Source organism: Saccopteryx bilineata, chromosome 1 (genome assembly GCF_036850765.1).
Source record: "Saccopteryx bilineata isolate mSacBil1 chromosome 1, mSacBil1_pri_phased_curated, whole genome shotgun sequence".
Lineage (NCBI taxonomy): Eukaryota > Metazoa > Chordata > Mammalia > Chiroptera > Emballonuridae > Saccopteryx > Saccopteryx bilineata.
In genome coordinates this window covers 129,935,186-129,951,025 of record NC_089490.1, presented here as the reverse complement: position 1 = coordinate 129,951,025, position 15,840 = coordinate 129,935,186, and the positions used below count along the sequence as shown (strand labels likewise).

Here is a 15,840-nt window from a genome sequence, read left to right as displayed (position 1 = left end):
AGTGAAGCCAATTATTATCTCCTAATAATTTCTGTAAATCATTTAAGGTCTTAGTGCTATCTCTGCGTATTTGTACTTTTCGGGATTGTTTTATAGTGTGGTCTACGATAGTGTCTAAATAAGAGACCGGGACAGTTTGTTGAATCAGGTTCTATTTTTTTTTTTAATAATTTTATTTTTTTAATGGGGCGACATCAATAAATCAGGATACATATATTCAAAGATAACAAGTCCAGGTTATCTTGTCGTTCAATTATGTTGTATACCCATCACCCAAAGTCAGAGTGTCTTCTGTCACCTTCTATCTAGTTTTCTTTGTGCCCCTCCTCCTCAGGTGCTATTTTTAAGCCAACAATTTGCACCTGTTTCTCTAAAGCAGTCTAGACTTGATTCTTCTTGGTTTCTTGCTGCTACAAGAATATTGTCCATATAATGGATGATGTAGCACTGAGGGAATTGTGACCAAACAGGTTCCAGGGCTTTAGCTACAAAGTTTTGACAAATACTAGGGCTGTTAAGCATGCCTTGTGGCAATACCTTCCACTGAAATCTTTTCATTGGCTCTTTAGTATTAAGGGAAGGTACAGAAAAGACAAATATTTCTCAATCTTCCTATGCCAAAGATATAATGAAAAAACAATCCTTTAAATCAATCACTATTAATAGCCATTCCTTAAGTATTAAAAATGGGTTTGGTAACCCTGGTTGTAAAGCACCCATAGGTTGAATTACTGCATTTACTGCACATAAATCTGTCAAAAATCTCCACTTTCCTGATTTCTTCTTAATCACAAACATCCTCTATGTGTCCTTTTCCTAATTGCTCTAATACTAATTCTTGAAGAGCCTCCAGTTTTTCTTTAGTTAATGGCCACTGTTCAATCCAAACAGGCTTATCTGTTGTCCATTTTAAAGGCACGGCTTGGGGTTTAGAGAGGAGGCTTTTGTGAATAGTAGCCACTAGAGAAAATGCGACGGATACTCTGTTCATTGTCTATGGCCTCTTATTTTAGGCTGTCTAAAAATTTCACTTCACTAGCTTTAGCCCTACCAGACTTCAACAATTGTTTTAGGAGACAGATATAGGGACAGCATTTCATAACCGGATCCCTGTTCCCCATGGTTACCCTGTATTTCCCCGAGGGTGTTCTTACCACTTTCCAGTGACTTACTAAGCTGAGGCCTCTATTTCCCCTCGGGGCCCAGCAGTTATTTCCTTACTTTATTGCTCTGGTGATTCTTCTTCCAAGAGTCCCTGTTCCTACCGGGTCCCTGTTGGGCAGGCCCCTGTTCTGGTCGGGTCCCTGTTCCAGTCGGGTCCTGTTTGGGCGCCACTTGCCGCAACCAGCTCGGCAATAGATGTGCGTGAAAGGAAGGCACTATAGGACTTAAGAAAAACACACATGACACAACATACAGTAAAAATGGGTATAGGGGACTCCTATTCTCTATAACTGAGAGCCCAGATCTCTGCAGACTCATTGTATTTATCGGTCTCTTTGCTCATCAAGCAAATTAGCAGAGCCTGGGTCAAATTAGTCTACAATGGATTCAGGTGCAGAGAAAGATGACCAACCGATGCCCCCCAGGCATGAGGGATCAGCTGCTTCCTATAGACAATCATAGTGGTACTTGCTGGGGCAGCATTCTGCCTCCACAGGACTTGGCATTCCAAAGTCCACACCAAAGACTTGTCTCAAGGCTGCAGTTTAATCTCTCGGCCATTTTCCCCAAAGTAGTAAATATGAATAGGTATGACATTTTGGCTGAATTCTTAGAAAACTACATAAAAAGTGATGTGAGGTCTTTTTTTTTTTTTTTTTTTTGTATTTTTCTGAAGCTGGAAATGGGGAGAGACAGTCAGACAGACTCCCGCATGCGCCCGACCGGGATCCACCCGGCATGCCCACCAGGGGCAACGCTCTGCCCACCAGGGGGCGATGCTCTGCCCCTCCGGGTGTCGCTCTGCCGCGACCAGAGCCACTCTAGCGCCTGGCGCAGAGGCCAAGGAGCCATCCCCAGCGCCCGGGCCATCTTTGCTCCAATGGAGCCTTGGCTGCGGGAGGGGAAGAGAGAGACAGAGAGGAAGGAGGGGGGGGTGGAGAAGCAAATGGGTGCTTCTCCTATGTGCCCTGGCCGGGAATCGAACCCAGGTCCCCCACACGCCAGGCCAACGCTCTACCACTGAGCCAACCGGCCAGGGCCTTTAGTTGTTGTTGTTGTTTTTTTTTTTTTGTAAAAAGTGACGTGAGGTCTTGACAACGCAGCTGGTCATATAAGCTTTGAAATAAATGGAACACAACTCTAACACCCACCAGGCACGTAGCTCCAAGGAGAAAACTACATTGTGAAGCCTTGGTGCCTGGAACGGTCTGCTACCAATTTTGTGCCTCTGACCCTCCACACCCCTCTGTCCCCAGAGCCCACAGTGGTGTTTGCCAAGGAGAAGCCAGCACACAATCAGATGCAGGCAGTGGCGGGGGCCAACGCCACGCTGAGCTGCGAGGTGGCCCAGGCGCAGACGCAGGTGACGTGGTACAAGGACGGCAAGAAGTTGAGTGGAAGCTCGAAAGTGAAAGTGGAGGCCACAGGCTGCAGCCGTCGGCTGGTGGTGCAGCAGGCGGGAAAGGCGGACAGCGGGGAGTACAGCTGTGAGGCCGGGGGCCAGAGGGTCACCTTCCACCTGGATGTTGCAGGTAGGTGCCAGTCTTGGCAGAGAGGACAGTGCCTGTTCAATTGAAGAATGAGCATTTTTCTGAAAGGCTTGTGCCTGTCCTGTGGGTATGGTTGAACTTGTGCTGGATTCTGTTGCCACGTCCAGCTCCAGGCCTCTGTTCTCTACTAAGCTCTTTTTTCTGAGGATGATCTCCACAGACACTAGTCCTGGGTATTCTGGAAATCCTTTGGCTCATGTATTTGCTCCTCTTTGCCTCATCCTTACTTTCCCCAGCTTGGAACTTTTCTTAGAGGTTTCTTTAGGGTGCTAAGGGCTGAGGTTGTAGACATGCTCAGTTTCTGTCCGGGGTCTAGAGCAGATGGTTTTCCTACTTTAGGTCTTCTGGGCATGTGTACATCCAGCCTTACTCTGCAGAACCTCAGCGAGGGGCCTCTGGTCTTGGATGCCTTTGTTCTCAGTGGAGCTTGGTCTTTGGCTTTGGGGTCCTGACCCTCTAGCTGTTATTAAATTAGCCCTGGGAGTTGGCCTCTGGTCAGGCACATCCTGGCCTGGCTCTCAGTTCTGCTGGTGTGTTGCCTTCCTTTATGCTCCCTCAGCTGATGACAGCACCACTGGGTTTCAGAGTCCTGCTTTAGGTGTTTGTCCCAAGCTGGCCGACACTGCCCCATGTCTAGCTGTGGCTGTTGCCTACCTGTTCCCCATTGTGCAATCAATATGGTTTTCAGGTGCTACTCTAGATGGGTGTCCACAGGGACCCTCTTCCGTCCACTTCTGGGGCTTTCCCCCTCCCCCTTTGTTGCTGCTTTGCTCTCCACCCCCCACACACAAAATACAGACACTTAGCTGCCTGAGGCACCGAGGCTGCTTCACACCTCTCAGCCTTTGTCCCCAGGGTACTGGGCCCAGGCTGTCCTTTCCAGCTCCCAACCTAGTGCTGCTTCCTTTTGGCCTTCTGGGACACTGGCCCAGCCATCAGGCTGCCCCCACTCTCCCTGCAATATCCACTCATAGGCCCATTCTTCCCTGGAAGGCAGGCCTGTGGTTCCCTGCGGCTGGCCCCTGGGAGTCTGGATGGTGGCCATCAGGTGGTGTGGGGCCCTGTTGTGTTCACATTTGGGCTTGCTAAGTGGAAGCAGCAGCCAAGGGCTGGAGAAGCAGGGCGTTGCAGGGCACTTGAAGCTTGGGACAGTTTCATTTTAGGTCTTCCATAGAATGGCCTGAGGGTGTCCCAGCCAAGGCCGGGGATGCAGGGTCCTGGCTCTCATGCCTGACTGATTCCACTCTCCCCCCGCACCCTGCAATCCAGAGACAGAGTCTGAGCTCCCAGTCCTGGAGAAACCTGGCCGCAGGGAGGTTCTGGTAGTCAGGGAACACGAAGATATCATCCTGACTGCCACGCTGGCCACATCTTCTGTGGCTGCGGTGCCGGTGACATGGCTAAAGGACGGCGTGGAGATTCGTCACAGCAAGCGGCACGAAGCAGCCAGCGTGGGGAACACGCACACCTTGACTGTGCGTGGTGCGCAGACCCTGGACAGTGCGGTCTATAGCTGCCGCGTGGGCGCGGAGGGACAAGACTTCCCGGTGCAGGTGGAAGGTCAGCAGTGTGCGCAACCCTCTGAGAATCCCACGCCTGCTTGGGTCTCACACGAGGAAGTGCAGATGGTGTTGGTGTCTGGGAGAGGATCTGAGTGGGGCTCAGGGCGCACGACCCCAAAGCGCAGAGCGGGTCCTCACCGCCCGAGCCCCTCCCGACTGGCATCCTTTCTCCCGCAGAGGTGGCCGCCAAGTTCTGTAAGCCTCTGGAGCCTGTGAGTGGGGAGCTGGGTGGCACGGTGACGCTGGCCTGTGAGGTGACCCCGGTGCAGGCCGAGGTGCGGTGGCGCTGTGGGAGCACAGAGCTCCGGGCCAGCAAGCGCTTCCAGTTGGCAGCTGTGGGGCCCCGGCGCTCGCTCACTGTGTCCGGCCTGCGGGCGGAGGATGCGGGCGAGTACGTGTGCGAGAGCCGCGACGACCGCACAAGCGCCAGGCTCTCAGTCCAGGGTAGGCACCGCAGCACGCTGGCGGGTGCGGGGCGCCTGGGGGCAGGGGGGCTTCATGATGGTGTTTGGTGTGGATGGAGTCTCAGCCCTCCGGCCCATCTCTCAAGTGGAGCTCCTGCTTACAGTGCCCCGCGAGGTCAAGTTCACGTCCGGGCTGAGTACAGTGGTCGCGGAGGAGGGCCGAGAAGCCACCTTCCAGTGCGTGGTGACCCCCAGCGATGCAGCTGTCACGTGGTTCCGGGATGGTGCCCAGCTGCACCCCAGCGAGAAGTTTCTCATGTCGCAAAGTGGTGCCAGCCACAGCCTGACCATCTCGGGTCTGGCCCTAGAGGACGCAGGCGAGATCACCGTGGAGTCTGAGGGCGTTAGGTCTTCAGCTGCCCTCCGGGTCCGAGGTGCCCGCAAGTGTGTGTGTGGGGGGGGGCAAGGGAGGGGGCGGGGAGTTTGGATACCTCCAAGGTCAACTGGTTCCTGGCCACGTCCGGCTGCTTGCTGGTGTCTAGCTTCTCTGGCTGATTTCAGGAACATGGGGTTTGCTGGCTGCGAAGGGAAGGCTGGGGTGGGATGAATGGGCCCAGCACCTCCTCTAGAGAGGAGGCAATGAACTGCTGTACTGAGCAGCTGGTCTGAGAGTGGGGCTCCACACTGACCTCTGTGGATGGTGAGGTGGGAGGGAGGGGAACTACAGTCAGTGTGAGCAAGGCAGGAGGTGAGGGTGCACTTTGCTCACTGAGGCTGAGTTGTGCTGGTGAGAGCCAGGCTTCACCTGAAGACAAGTGGGTGTCATTGAAGGTTCTTGAGTAAGAGCGTAATGTGGGCAAGTTCACTTTTTTAAAAGGTCATGGCACAGCCTGGGCCTGGGAAGCCCATTCCAGAGTGCTTCTCTTCCTTAATGTGCATGTTCCCAGTGCCTCAGTGGGGCGGAGGTGCTGGTACTGCAGGCTTGGGGGTGCAGAGCCTGCCTGTCTCTCCAGCTCGCTGTGTCCCAAGGCTGCTGGTCACTGGCCACATTAGGAGCTCCAGACACTGGGGCATAGTGGGGTTGTTCAGAGCTGGAGAGCATGTGAAGGGGTTAGGGAAGGAGAAGCTACCTTAGTCTCCAGCTGGGCCCTGGCCCTGAGTATGGCTAAGGTCTCACCTGGCTTGGAGTGAGAATGTGGTGGGGCCCCGCTTTGGCAGCAGCAGTGGCTGCGTGACCACCCTTTCCCTGATGCCAGAGGCTCCCGTGTTGTTCAAGAAGAAGCTGGAGCCACAGACAGTGGAGGAGTGGGGCTCAGTGACCATGATGGTGGAGTTGACCAGGCCTTGGCCAGAGGTCAAGTGGACACGAAATGCTACGGTCCTGGTCCCAAGTGAGAAAGTGACGATCTATTCAGAGGGCGCGAGTCACTCCTTGGTCCTCCACAGTGTGGGTTTTACTGACCGTGGCTTCTACGGCTGTGAGACGCCAGATGACAAGACTCAGGCCAAGCTCACGGTGGAAAGTGAGCTTCAGGGAGGCTGGGGCTGGGGTCTGGCAACCTGGGTTGGGGGGAAGGGAGAGAAGGGAGCTGTTTACCTGCTGATGACCTGGCCCTGGGAAGGGGATGGAAAAAGAGGGTGGAGGTGAACCTCGAACATAGCGGGGCAGGCTGGGGGAGGGGTCACATGGATGTAGGCCTTCCCTGGAGAGCAGTTATCCTCCTGCAGGTGGGAGGGGCCTCCCACTTTAGGGCAACACACTGATTCTGGATAGGTCAGAGGGAGAGCTGGCCTGAGGGCAAGGGTCATTGTGCAGAGGCGTACCCATCCTGTGTTTGTCCTGCAGTGCGGCAGGTCCAGCTCCTGAGGGGCCTGCGTGTGGTGGATGTGCAGGAACAGGGCTCAGCCACCATGGAGGTGGAGCTCTCTCATGCCGATGTGGAGGGCAGCTGGACACGTGACGGCCTTCGGCTCCAGCCGGGGCCCACATGCCAAGTGGCAGTGCAAGGCCCCATTCACACCCTAACGCTGTCCGAGCTGCAGCCAAAGGATAGTGGTCTCATCACTTTCAAAGCCAAGGGTGTGCACACGTCTGCGCGGCTGGTGGTAACTGGTACGTGGAGAGTTGGGTGAGACCCACTCAAAAATCCTTTCATCTCTGTCCTCCAGGTGGCCCAGGGAGATAGATGGGGACAGGGGCGTGGCATCCTGGGGCAGAGGGGCATAGAGCATTCATTCTTAGAATCAGCTGAGTGATTCGATCCAGCTCAGCATCCCCCTCCCTCTGTCCCTCAGTGTATCTTTAGGACCTGCCTCTCATCTCCTACTCTTGTCTCCCCAGAGCTGCCTGTTAGGTTCAGTTGCCCGCTGCAGGATGTGGTGGCCACAGAGAAGGACAAAGTGACCCTGGAATGTGAGCTGTCACGTCCCAATGTGGACGTGCGCTGGCTGAAGGTGCCTCTGTCCCTGGACCCTTCTGCTCCATCCCACTTCTCACTGTGGGTGGGCGGGAGTAGAATCTTTGGTTTGGTATCCCCAGCACCTGACCTGACCTCCAACCCCTACAGGATGGCGTGGAGTTGCAGGTGGGCAAGACAGTGAGCATGGCAGCCCAGGGCACACGCCGGACTCTCATCATTTACCAGTGCACCTTTGGGGACCAGGGCGTGTACACGTGTGATGCCCATGAGGCTCAGAGCTCAGCCTCCCTGAAGGTGCAAGGTGAGGGCTGGGCAGGGAGGGAGGTCAGGGCCAGGTGCGAGGGCCTCTTGGCATCCTGCATCTTCCATCAAGGTGCTTGGCCCTCTGAGTCCAGCCTTCTCCAGTACTCAGCAAGCTGGGGGTGGGAGGGCAGCAGTTGTGTGCTTCAGCATTTAGCAGGGCCTCCCTCTATGTCTCAGGCCGCAATGTTCAGATCCTGAGGCCCCTGGAAGATGTGGAGGTGATGGAGAAGGAGAGCGCTACCTTCTCCTGCGAGGTGTCTCATGAGGAGGTGCCTGCCCTGTGGTACCGGGAGGGCAGTAAGCTTCGGCCCAGTGACAACGTGTGCATCCGTCAGGAAGGTGTGACAATGACAGCGGGTGGCTGCAAGAGGGCCTCTCCCCCTCTGCTGTGCACCTCCCCAGGGCTGAAAGGTTTGTGTTTCCAGGAAGGACATACACTCTCATCTTCCGGAAGGTCCTGGTGGGAGAAGCAGGAGAAATTCGATTTGTAGCTGAAAATGCAGAATCTCGAGCCCAGCTCCGGGTGAGAGGTGAGAAGGGCTCAGGGGGTGGACACAGGCTGGACATCGAGTGGGAACACATCAGCCAGCTGTACCAACACAGTACTGGGGTACTCTGGCATGACAAATGGGGGTGACCTGGGAGGAGGGAAGGGGTGTGGCTGCTATTGCAGGAGGACAGGAGCTTGGGGAGGGCACTCTTCTTTGTTTAAAGTGAAGGCACTAGTGGATGCTTCTTCCTGAGACTGAAGAAAGCATTGGAGAGAAGAAGTATTAAGCTTTGGTGGCCTTCATGACAGGACAGAGTGGCGACTGGGCATGAGGGTGGAGGGGAGGTCTGTGGACAGTCGAGGCAACCACACAGGTTGGGGGCATTAATGGCTGGCAGCGGCAGACATGCGAGTGTGTGGGAGCACCTGTCTTCTTTGTGGTCTACTGTATAGAGGGTACCAGCCCCGAGGTGACACCTAGCTTAGCCTGGCTGGTTGGGGGTAAAGCCACAGGGTTCAGGTGGCTGAGTGCCCACCCTGACCCCTCCCTGCCTCACCCACAGAGCTGCCAGTATCCATTCTGCGCCCGCTGCGGGACAAGATCGCCATGGAGAAGCACCGTGGAGTACTTGAGTGCCAGATGTCACGGGCTAGCGCCCAGGTGCGGTGGTTCAAGGGTGGCATGGAACTGCGGCCTGGGCCCAAGTATAAGATGGTCAGCGATGGCCTCTACCGCAAGCTGGTCATCAATGATGTGCAGCCTGAGGATGAGGACACTTATACATGTGATGCTGGCGATGTGAAGACCAGCGCCCAGTTCTTCGTAGAAGGTGTGGGCAAGGTCGGGGTTGCTGTCCCTGTGTCTGGGGATGGGCTACAGCTTCTGTCACTGGTGCTGATATATGGAGGCAGCAGCTAGGTCTGAAAAGTGCCCAACTGGGGGATGTCAGGGCCTGAGGGTGGGGTGGGGGAGGATATGAGCACCTGTGTGTGTGAAGTAGGGTAGGAAGGAGAGGCTTTGTTCTCAAGAAGGAACATGGAGCATAGGTTGGGGTGTGTGGAGGTCTGCGCAGTGACCTGCCCCTTGTTCACAGAGCAGTCCATCACCATTGTGCGGGACCTGCAGGATGTGACGGTGATGGAGCCTGCCCCTGCCTGGTTTGAGTGCGAGACCTCCATCCCATCTGTCCGGCCACCCAAGTGGCTTCTGGGAAAGATGGTGCTGCAGGCGGGGGAGGATGTGGTCATACAGCAGGAAGGCACAGTGCACCGGCTGACACTGCGGCACACCTGCTCCACCATGACGGGGCCGGTGCACTTTACCATCGGCAAGTCACGCTCCTCCGCCAATCTGGTTGTCTCCGGTGAGTAGCAGGGCCTGCAGGTGGAAGGAGGGAAGGCCGGGATAGCTGATGGAGGTTTCCAGAATTCGACTGGCTCAGCCCCACCTGCAGCGCTACCCTCTCTCCCGTGCAGACATCCCTGTGGTGCTGACGCGGCCACTGGAGCCGAAAGTGGGACGTGAGCAGCAGTCGGTGGTCCTGTCCTGCGACTTCAAGCCGTCCCCCAAGGCTGTGCAATGGTACAAGGAGGACATGCTCCTGGCACCATCTGAGAAGTTCAAAATGAGTCTGGAGGGTCACATGGCAGAGCTGCGCATCCTGCGGCTCACCCCCGCTGACGCTGGCATCTATCGGTGCCAGGCCGGCAGCGCCTGGAGCAGCGCCCACGTCACCGTAGAAGGTGCGCTGTGGGTGGAACAGGGCCCTGGGGGCCTGGGGGAGGCAGCGGGGCTGCACACTGAGCCTGTGTTCTCTTGACAGTGCGAGAGGTGATGGTGACAAAGGCGCTGCAGGATGTGGAGACTGTGGAGGAGGACCGCGCCTGCTTCTCCTGCGAGCTGTCCCATGAGAACGAAGAGGTGGAGTGGTTCCTCAATGAGGTGCCGCTCTACAATGACAGCTTCCACAAAATCACCCACGAGGGCCGCCTCCACACGCTGGAGTTGAAGCGGGTCAGGCTGGCAGATGCGGGCACCGTGCGGGTCTCTTCCCCCAAGGTGACAGCCTCTGCCCGCCTGGAGGTCAGAGGTGAGGCATCTGTGTGGGGTCCATGGGGTTTTTCCCCTAGGGGTCTCCATTGGTGGGGGCGGCGGCTCCTTCACTTACTTGCTTACAACCTGCCCTGTAGCGAAACCGGTGGTGTTCCTGAAGGTGCTGGATGATGTGTCTGTGGAGGAACGGGGCACCCTGGTCCTGCAGTGTGAGGTCTCCACCCCCCAGGCCTGTGTGGTGTGGCGCAAGGATGGTGTGGAGCTGGGCCCCAGCGATAAGTATGAGTTTCTGCAAATGGTGGGCACACGCAAGCTAGTGGTGCACGATATGAGCCGGGATGACGCAGGCCTGTACACCTGCCACTTGGACACCGATGAGACTCGTGCGCATGTTAGTGTGCAAGGTGCGTGGGGGTGTAGTCAGGGACCTGGAGGACGGGGTTTGATGCAGTCCTTAGGAGGCCCAGGTGCAGGGACAGCAGCAGTGGAGTGAAGCGTGGGAGACTGGATGGGCCCTGCCTGATGGAGTCCTTCCAACGAGGCCTGGAAACATTTACTGTGTACCAGGGGATGTGTGTGGGCAGGTGTGAGGCCGGTCCTGGAAACCTCTTGGAAGTAGGGAGCAGGAGAGGCCAAAGTGTCAAGTAGGGGATGCCCTAGAGGGACCCCAGGCCAAAGTCACAGCCTGGGTCTTGTTCCCCAACCATATCGCCATTATTTTGGTTCAGCTCCAGTAGTCTTATTCCTTTTACACATGCATGGCAAGTCTGTTCTCCATGAGCCCATGGTGGGTCCCTGGCATCTGGCAGGTTTCTAGAGGAGACAGGAAAAGGGTGAGGGTGGTTCAGTGAGTTTGTCCCAGAGCTAGATGATTCCACTTGGGGGGCCTGCCCTTTCTCTTCCAGAGCATGTGAGCTAGTGAAAACCCCTGATGCTTTGTTCTCTGCTCCTTCTGTAGCAGATAGGGAAGTGGCCGCCCTGGTTGGAACTCACAGCTGTTGACCACCAGGATGTAGCTAGCTGGAAGCCAAGGGGGCACGAGCAGAGGGGCAGCAGGCTTACCTGGAGTGGGTGGGAAGGGTGGGTATTCGAGCCTCAAACTTGACCGGCCTTGATGGTGCTGGTCTTGAAGGACAGGCATCCAGGGCCTCGCTTCCTTGCTAGCATGACAGCCACCTCCTGTGGTTCACAGACTTGCATGTGGGCATCACTAAGAGGCTGAAGACGGTGGAGGTGCTAGAGGGTGAAAGCTGCAGCTTCGAGTGCGTCCTGTCCCACGAAGACACAGGCGATACTGACACCTGGACGGTCGGCGGGAAGACAGTGGGCAGCTCTGGCCGCTTCCGGGCCACACGCCAGGGCCGAAAGTACACCCTGACAGTACAAGAGGCAGCACTGGCTGACGCCGGGGATGTGGTCTTCTCGGTGCAGGGCCTTAGCTCCAAGGCCTCACTCATTGTCAGAGGTGGGCACCAGGCACCCAGGGCATACGGACCATCTCTGTGTGCTGAGCCTGGGCTCTCCCTGGGCAGCCTGAAATGGGATCTCTGGCTGGGTAGCCTGCCAAGGGGTGCTCCTGGGGACTGCCATTGCTCTGAGACTCTTGTCGGGATGCTGGAGGTTTCTGACCATCCAGAGGCTCAGTCTCTAGGGTGCAGTTCTCTGGGCAGGAGCAGAGTTTCTGGCCTCTCATCTGTGGCCAGACTGCCGTAGTAGCTTCAGGGCATGTGGTCACTGAGCCAGTGAAATCACTGAGCTCGTGTTCCCACTGTAAATACTGGAGCAGATCCGTGAAGCTTGGTTCACAGGTGGCACCAGCCACGCCACACTGTGAGTCACGGCCTCTGGTCAGTGCTGAAGCATCTGCACTCTCCTATCTCCCCTCGAAGGCCCCTCATGGCAGTGGGGAATTCTGGCATTCTAAGTCTCTGAGGCTCCTGGGTCAGAGGTCCTAGAGCATTAAGCTGTACCTCTGTGAGCTCGGCCTCCCAAGCCTGAAAGTTTCCAAGCACCAGCCCTGTCATTACCTCTGGCCTGGCTGTGGCTGGGGCCGTGCCTCACAGGCTGCCTCTGCTTCCTTTAGAAAGACCAGCAGAAATCACAAAGCCACTGGAGGACCAGCGTGCCGCGCCCGGGGAGGATGCGATACTGAACTGTGAGCTGTCGCAGGCAGGCGCCCCTGTGCGCTGGCTGAAAGATGGGAAAGCCATTCGCAAGAGTCAGAAGTACGACCTGCTCAGCGAGGGCACACGGGCCATGCTGGTGGTTCACGCAGCCTCACTCAAGGATTCCGGAGAGTACACATGCGAAACAGAGGTTTCCAAGAGCACAGCCCGCCTCCGTGTAGAAGGTATCCCCTGGAGAGACTCTGGGGCAGTCCTCATGGCCTCTCCCTCAATGTGGCATGGGGCCACTTCCTCAGGGATTTCACTGTGCCATCCCGGGTGGAAAGGGAGGGATCCAAAGGGAAGGAGCCCAGCCCAGTTGCTGAGGTTGTGTGGGGAGGCTGCGAGGAGAGCTGCCCAGATCTTGAAGGGCAGTGAGGGGTCTGCAGGCTTCACCCCCACCCCTTCTTGTTTTTTTACCCCAGAAAAGGCAAACTGGTTTACAGAGGAGCTGGCTGACCTGCAGGTGGAAGAGAAAGGCAAGGCTATATTTACCTGCAAGACAGAGCACCCTGCAGCCACAGTGACCTGGCGCAAGGGTCCCTCTGAGCTGTGTGCCTCAGGGAAGCATGCACCCAGCCAGGAAGGCGTGACCTTGAGGCTCACCATCAGTGCCCTGGAGAAGGCAGACAGCGACACCTACACTTGTGACATTGGCCAGGCAAGGTCTCAGGCGCGGCTCCTGGTGCAAGGTGAGGCCAGCACATTGCATGGATTTCACAGCCTGTGATGTGGCCGGTATAAACCTTGTATGAAACAGACTTGGAGACCCTGGAGAAGCCCAGCCTCAGTTTCCCCATCTCCTGGAGTGGTTGCCTTGGTGGTCTCATCTCTATGGCCCTCCTAGTTGGATCTTGTGTGAATGAGTCAGCAGCCCTTGTGTATTACTGAATTTGTGTTTCTGGAACCCCTCCTAAATGCTAACTTGTGCTTGATTGAGCCCCACATGGAAGCTCCACGTGGGTTTACACACAGAGGTATCCTCTCTATGCATGAAGGTCTCCAGGTTTGAGCAGCAGTTTGGGTGAGGGTCACCATTTTATCCATCTAACAGACAAGGAACCTGGGGCTTTTTGTGGGGTGAGAGGCCAGCCCAGGGCTGTTGGACATGTTTGGTCCAGGCAGGGTTGAGCCCAAGCCTCCCTGATTCCGGGGTCAGCCTCCAGTGTGGTGTCAGCCAGAGGCCCCTCCTGTGGTCTGTCTGCAGGAAATCAGAATAACAAGGAAGCCTGTGGTTTTTTCTCTCCTTTCCAGTGAAAAATCTAGTGAGTGCATTGAGCTCAGTGAGAACAGTTAGTGAGTTCAGTAGATGCTCTGCTGGGTAATGAAATGAAATGGATACTTAATTAACCAGAAAGTCAGTTAATGCCACGTGGTGACGAGACATGCTCTTTGCAAACTTTTTTTTTTTTTTTTTTTTTATTCAGTGAGAGGAGACAGACTCCCACATGCACCCCAACAGGTATCCACTGGGCAAACCCACTAGAGGGTGATGTTCTACCCATCTGGGGTGTTGCTCTATTGTTCAGCAACCAAGCTCTTCTTAGTGCCTGAGGCAGAGGCCATGGAGCCATCCTCAGTGCCGGGGGCTGACTAGCTACAATTGAGCCATGACTGCAGGAGGGGAAGAGAGAGAGAGAAGAGAGGGGGGAGGGATGAAGCAGATGGGTGCTTTTCCTGTCTGCGTTGACCAGGAATCAAAACCAGGACATCTATATGCCAGGCCAACACTCTACCACTGAGCCAACTGGCCAAAGTAAGACATGCTCTTTACAGAACTTAAATACACATTTGTGAGCCTGCCTGGAGGTGCAACCAACACCTTTTCTCTGCATGTTGGTCCTCAAATCAAAATTCCTTGTCTCTGACCAGTCACCTTCTGATGCACCATCTGAGCTTTCTGGTGCCTGGTGTCCTGTGTCCAGTGCCCAGCATCCAGTGCCTGGTGCCCAGTGTTCAGTGCCTGGCATCTGGTGTCCAGGGTCTGATGTCTGATGCCTAGTGCCCAATATTCAGCACCCAGTATCTGGTGTCTGGCATATGGTGCCAGCATCTGGTGCCCAGCATATGGCAACTTCAAGACACACACACACGAATGCATAGCAATCTGTCAAAAAAAAAAAAAAAAGTTGACCAAAAAAAAAAAATCCTAGCCATTCATGCCATCACACCTCCAAAGCATTGGGTTTAAATTTGAACATACTGTAGTCTCTAGTCTTTCTTCACACACTTATGTGTTCCATTAAGACAAGATATGGTTTTACTGTGTGACTCTGGGAACACATGGACAGGTTGGGAAACACCAGAGCCAGATTTAATGGCAGGCGCATTGGGCGCATGCCCTGGGCCCCGACTTCTGAAGGGCCCCGCAAACCCCCAACTTTACACTTTTTTCTAATGATACCAAGTTTAGTTTCATATGTGCAATTTTAACATTAATAGTACATAATATTTTTTATTTATTTAAAAATATGGTTAACATGTGTTTTTATGTCCCCCCCCCTTTTTAAGGGGCCCAATAATTTCTTATGCACCCAGGGCCTCAACTGACCTTCATCTGCCTCTGGGAAACACAGCTTGTGGAGGGGCCACCGTGGGTACCCTTGGGCTCTGCTGAAGGACCGAGGGGGGTTGGGGCTTGTCTGTAGACCTAAAACAAATACTTTCGGTCAGTTCAGCTCTGACTCCCTTGCTGCTTCCTTAGTTTTATCGCCTGGAACCAGTCACATTTACCAGCTTGTGCTTGCCCTGAGCCCACGTCAGGTCTGGGGAAGTGCCCCGTTCTCCTCAGTGGGGTCCTGATGTGTCCACCCCGCCCCCCAGGTCAGAGAGTGCTCATCACAGAGGACCTGAGGGATCTCGAGGTGCAGGAGGGCTCCTCAGCCACCTTCAGCTGCCGTGTCTCCCCTGATGACTACGGGCCTGTCCACTGGTTCCTGGACAAGACACCCTTGCATGCCAATGAGCTCAATAAGATTGAGACCCAGCCGGGTGGCTACCATGTGCTCACTCTGCAGCAACTTGCACTCAAGGACTCAGGAACTATCCACTTCGAAGTGGGTGACCAGAGGTCCTCGGCCACCCTGCGGGTCACAGGTGCGCTGTGTGTCCTAGTGCTTTGGTGGGGACCAGTCTATGTAGCTTAAGATACAGTGTGATCATGGGGCTCAAAGAGAAGGTGATGTGGGGTGGGCCTTAGGTCTCAGGGTGGGCTTGGGAGGCTGGGTGTGGCTGTTTCAGGATGAATCATTGCACGTGGTATGCAGAGGTAATTCTGTGGTCAGCATGGCGTGCCCTTGTGGTATGGGGAGCCACACAGAGCATGACCTGTCTGTTTTCCCAGCCTGAGGTAGACAGATGGGGACTGACCTGGGCTGCAGTGCCATCCACAGCTTCTCTTACAGAATCCCCCAAGTGCCCTGTACTTCCCTCTCTGTCCCCAGAGAAGCCAGGTGTCTTTTCCCAGGAGCTCGTGGACACCACAGTCATGGAGGGGGAGGATCTGACCCTGGTCTGTGAGACCACTGCCCCAGACAAGCCTGTACTCTGGACCAAGGATGGGAAAGCCTTGCGGGCATCGACCCGGTGCCAGCTGAGCTGTGAGGGCCGCCAAGCCCAGCTGGTCATCACCGGCACCACCCTGCAGGATAGCGGGCGCTACAAGTGTGAGGCTGGAGGTGCCTTCAGCAGCTCCATCGTCAGGGTCCACGGTGAGCCCCCAGGCAAGAT

At 55.5% G+C, this 15,840-nt stretch overlaps 1 protein-coding gene across 12 annotated transcripts in view; it reads left to right on the top strand.

Annotated features, from left to right (window-relative positions):
- Nucleotides 1-15,840, top strand: part of OBSCN (obscurin, cytoskeletal calmodulin and titin-interacting RhoGEF) — a 207,689-nt gene that overhangs the window by 120,941 nt on the left and 70,908 nt on the right. For all 12 annotated transcript variants that reach the window (XM_066266225.1, XM_066266252.1, XM_066266217.1 and 9 more), the window contains 20 exons: nucleotides 2,421-2,696; nucleotides 3,984-4,274; nucleotides 4,454-4,720; nucleotides 4,845-5,114; nucleotides 5,937-6,203; nucleotides 6,527-6,793; nucleotides 7,022-7,134; nucleotides 7,248-7,401; nucleotides 7,581-7,742; nucleotides 7,829-7,933; nucleotides 8,457-8,723; nucleotides 8,988-9,257; nucleotides 9,370-9,636; nucleotides 9,717-9,983; nucleotides 10,084-10,350; nucleotides 11,139-11,411; nucleotides 12,030-12,296; nucleotides 12,537-12,803; nucleotides 14,935-15,207; nucleotides 15,555-15,821. In XM_066266225.1, coding sequence (XP_066122322.1) covers nucleotides 2,421-2,696; nucleotides 3,984-4,274; nucleotides 4,454-4,720; nucleotides 4,845-5,114; nucleotides 5,937-6,203; nucleotides 6,527-6,793; nucleotides 7,022-7,134; nucleotides 7,248-7,401; nucleotides 7,581-7,742; nucleotides 7,829-7,933; nucleotides 8,457-8,723; nucleotides 8,988-9,257; nucleotides 9,370-9,636; nucleotides 9,717-9,983; nucleotides 10,084-10,350; nucleotides 11,139-11,411; nucleotides 12,030-12,296; nucleotides 12,537-12,803; nucleotides 14,935-15,207; nucleotides 15,555-15,821 — 4,857 coding nt within the window. The remainder of the gene's footprint in view (nucleotides 1-2,420; nucleotides 2,697-3,983; nucleotides 4,275-4,453; nucleotides 4,721-4,844; nucleotides 5,115-5,936; nucleotides 6,204-6,526; nucleotides 6,794-7,021; nucleotides 7,135-7,247; nucleotides 7,402-7,580; nucleotides 7,743-7,828; nucleotides 7,934-8,456; nucleotides 8,724-8,987; nucleotides 9,258-9,369; nucleotides 9,637-9,716; nucleotides 9,984-10,083; nucleotides 10,351-11,138; nucleotides 11,412-12,029; nucleotides 12,297-12,536; nucleotides 12,804-14,934; nucleotides 15,208-15,554; nucleotides 15,822-15,840) is intronic.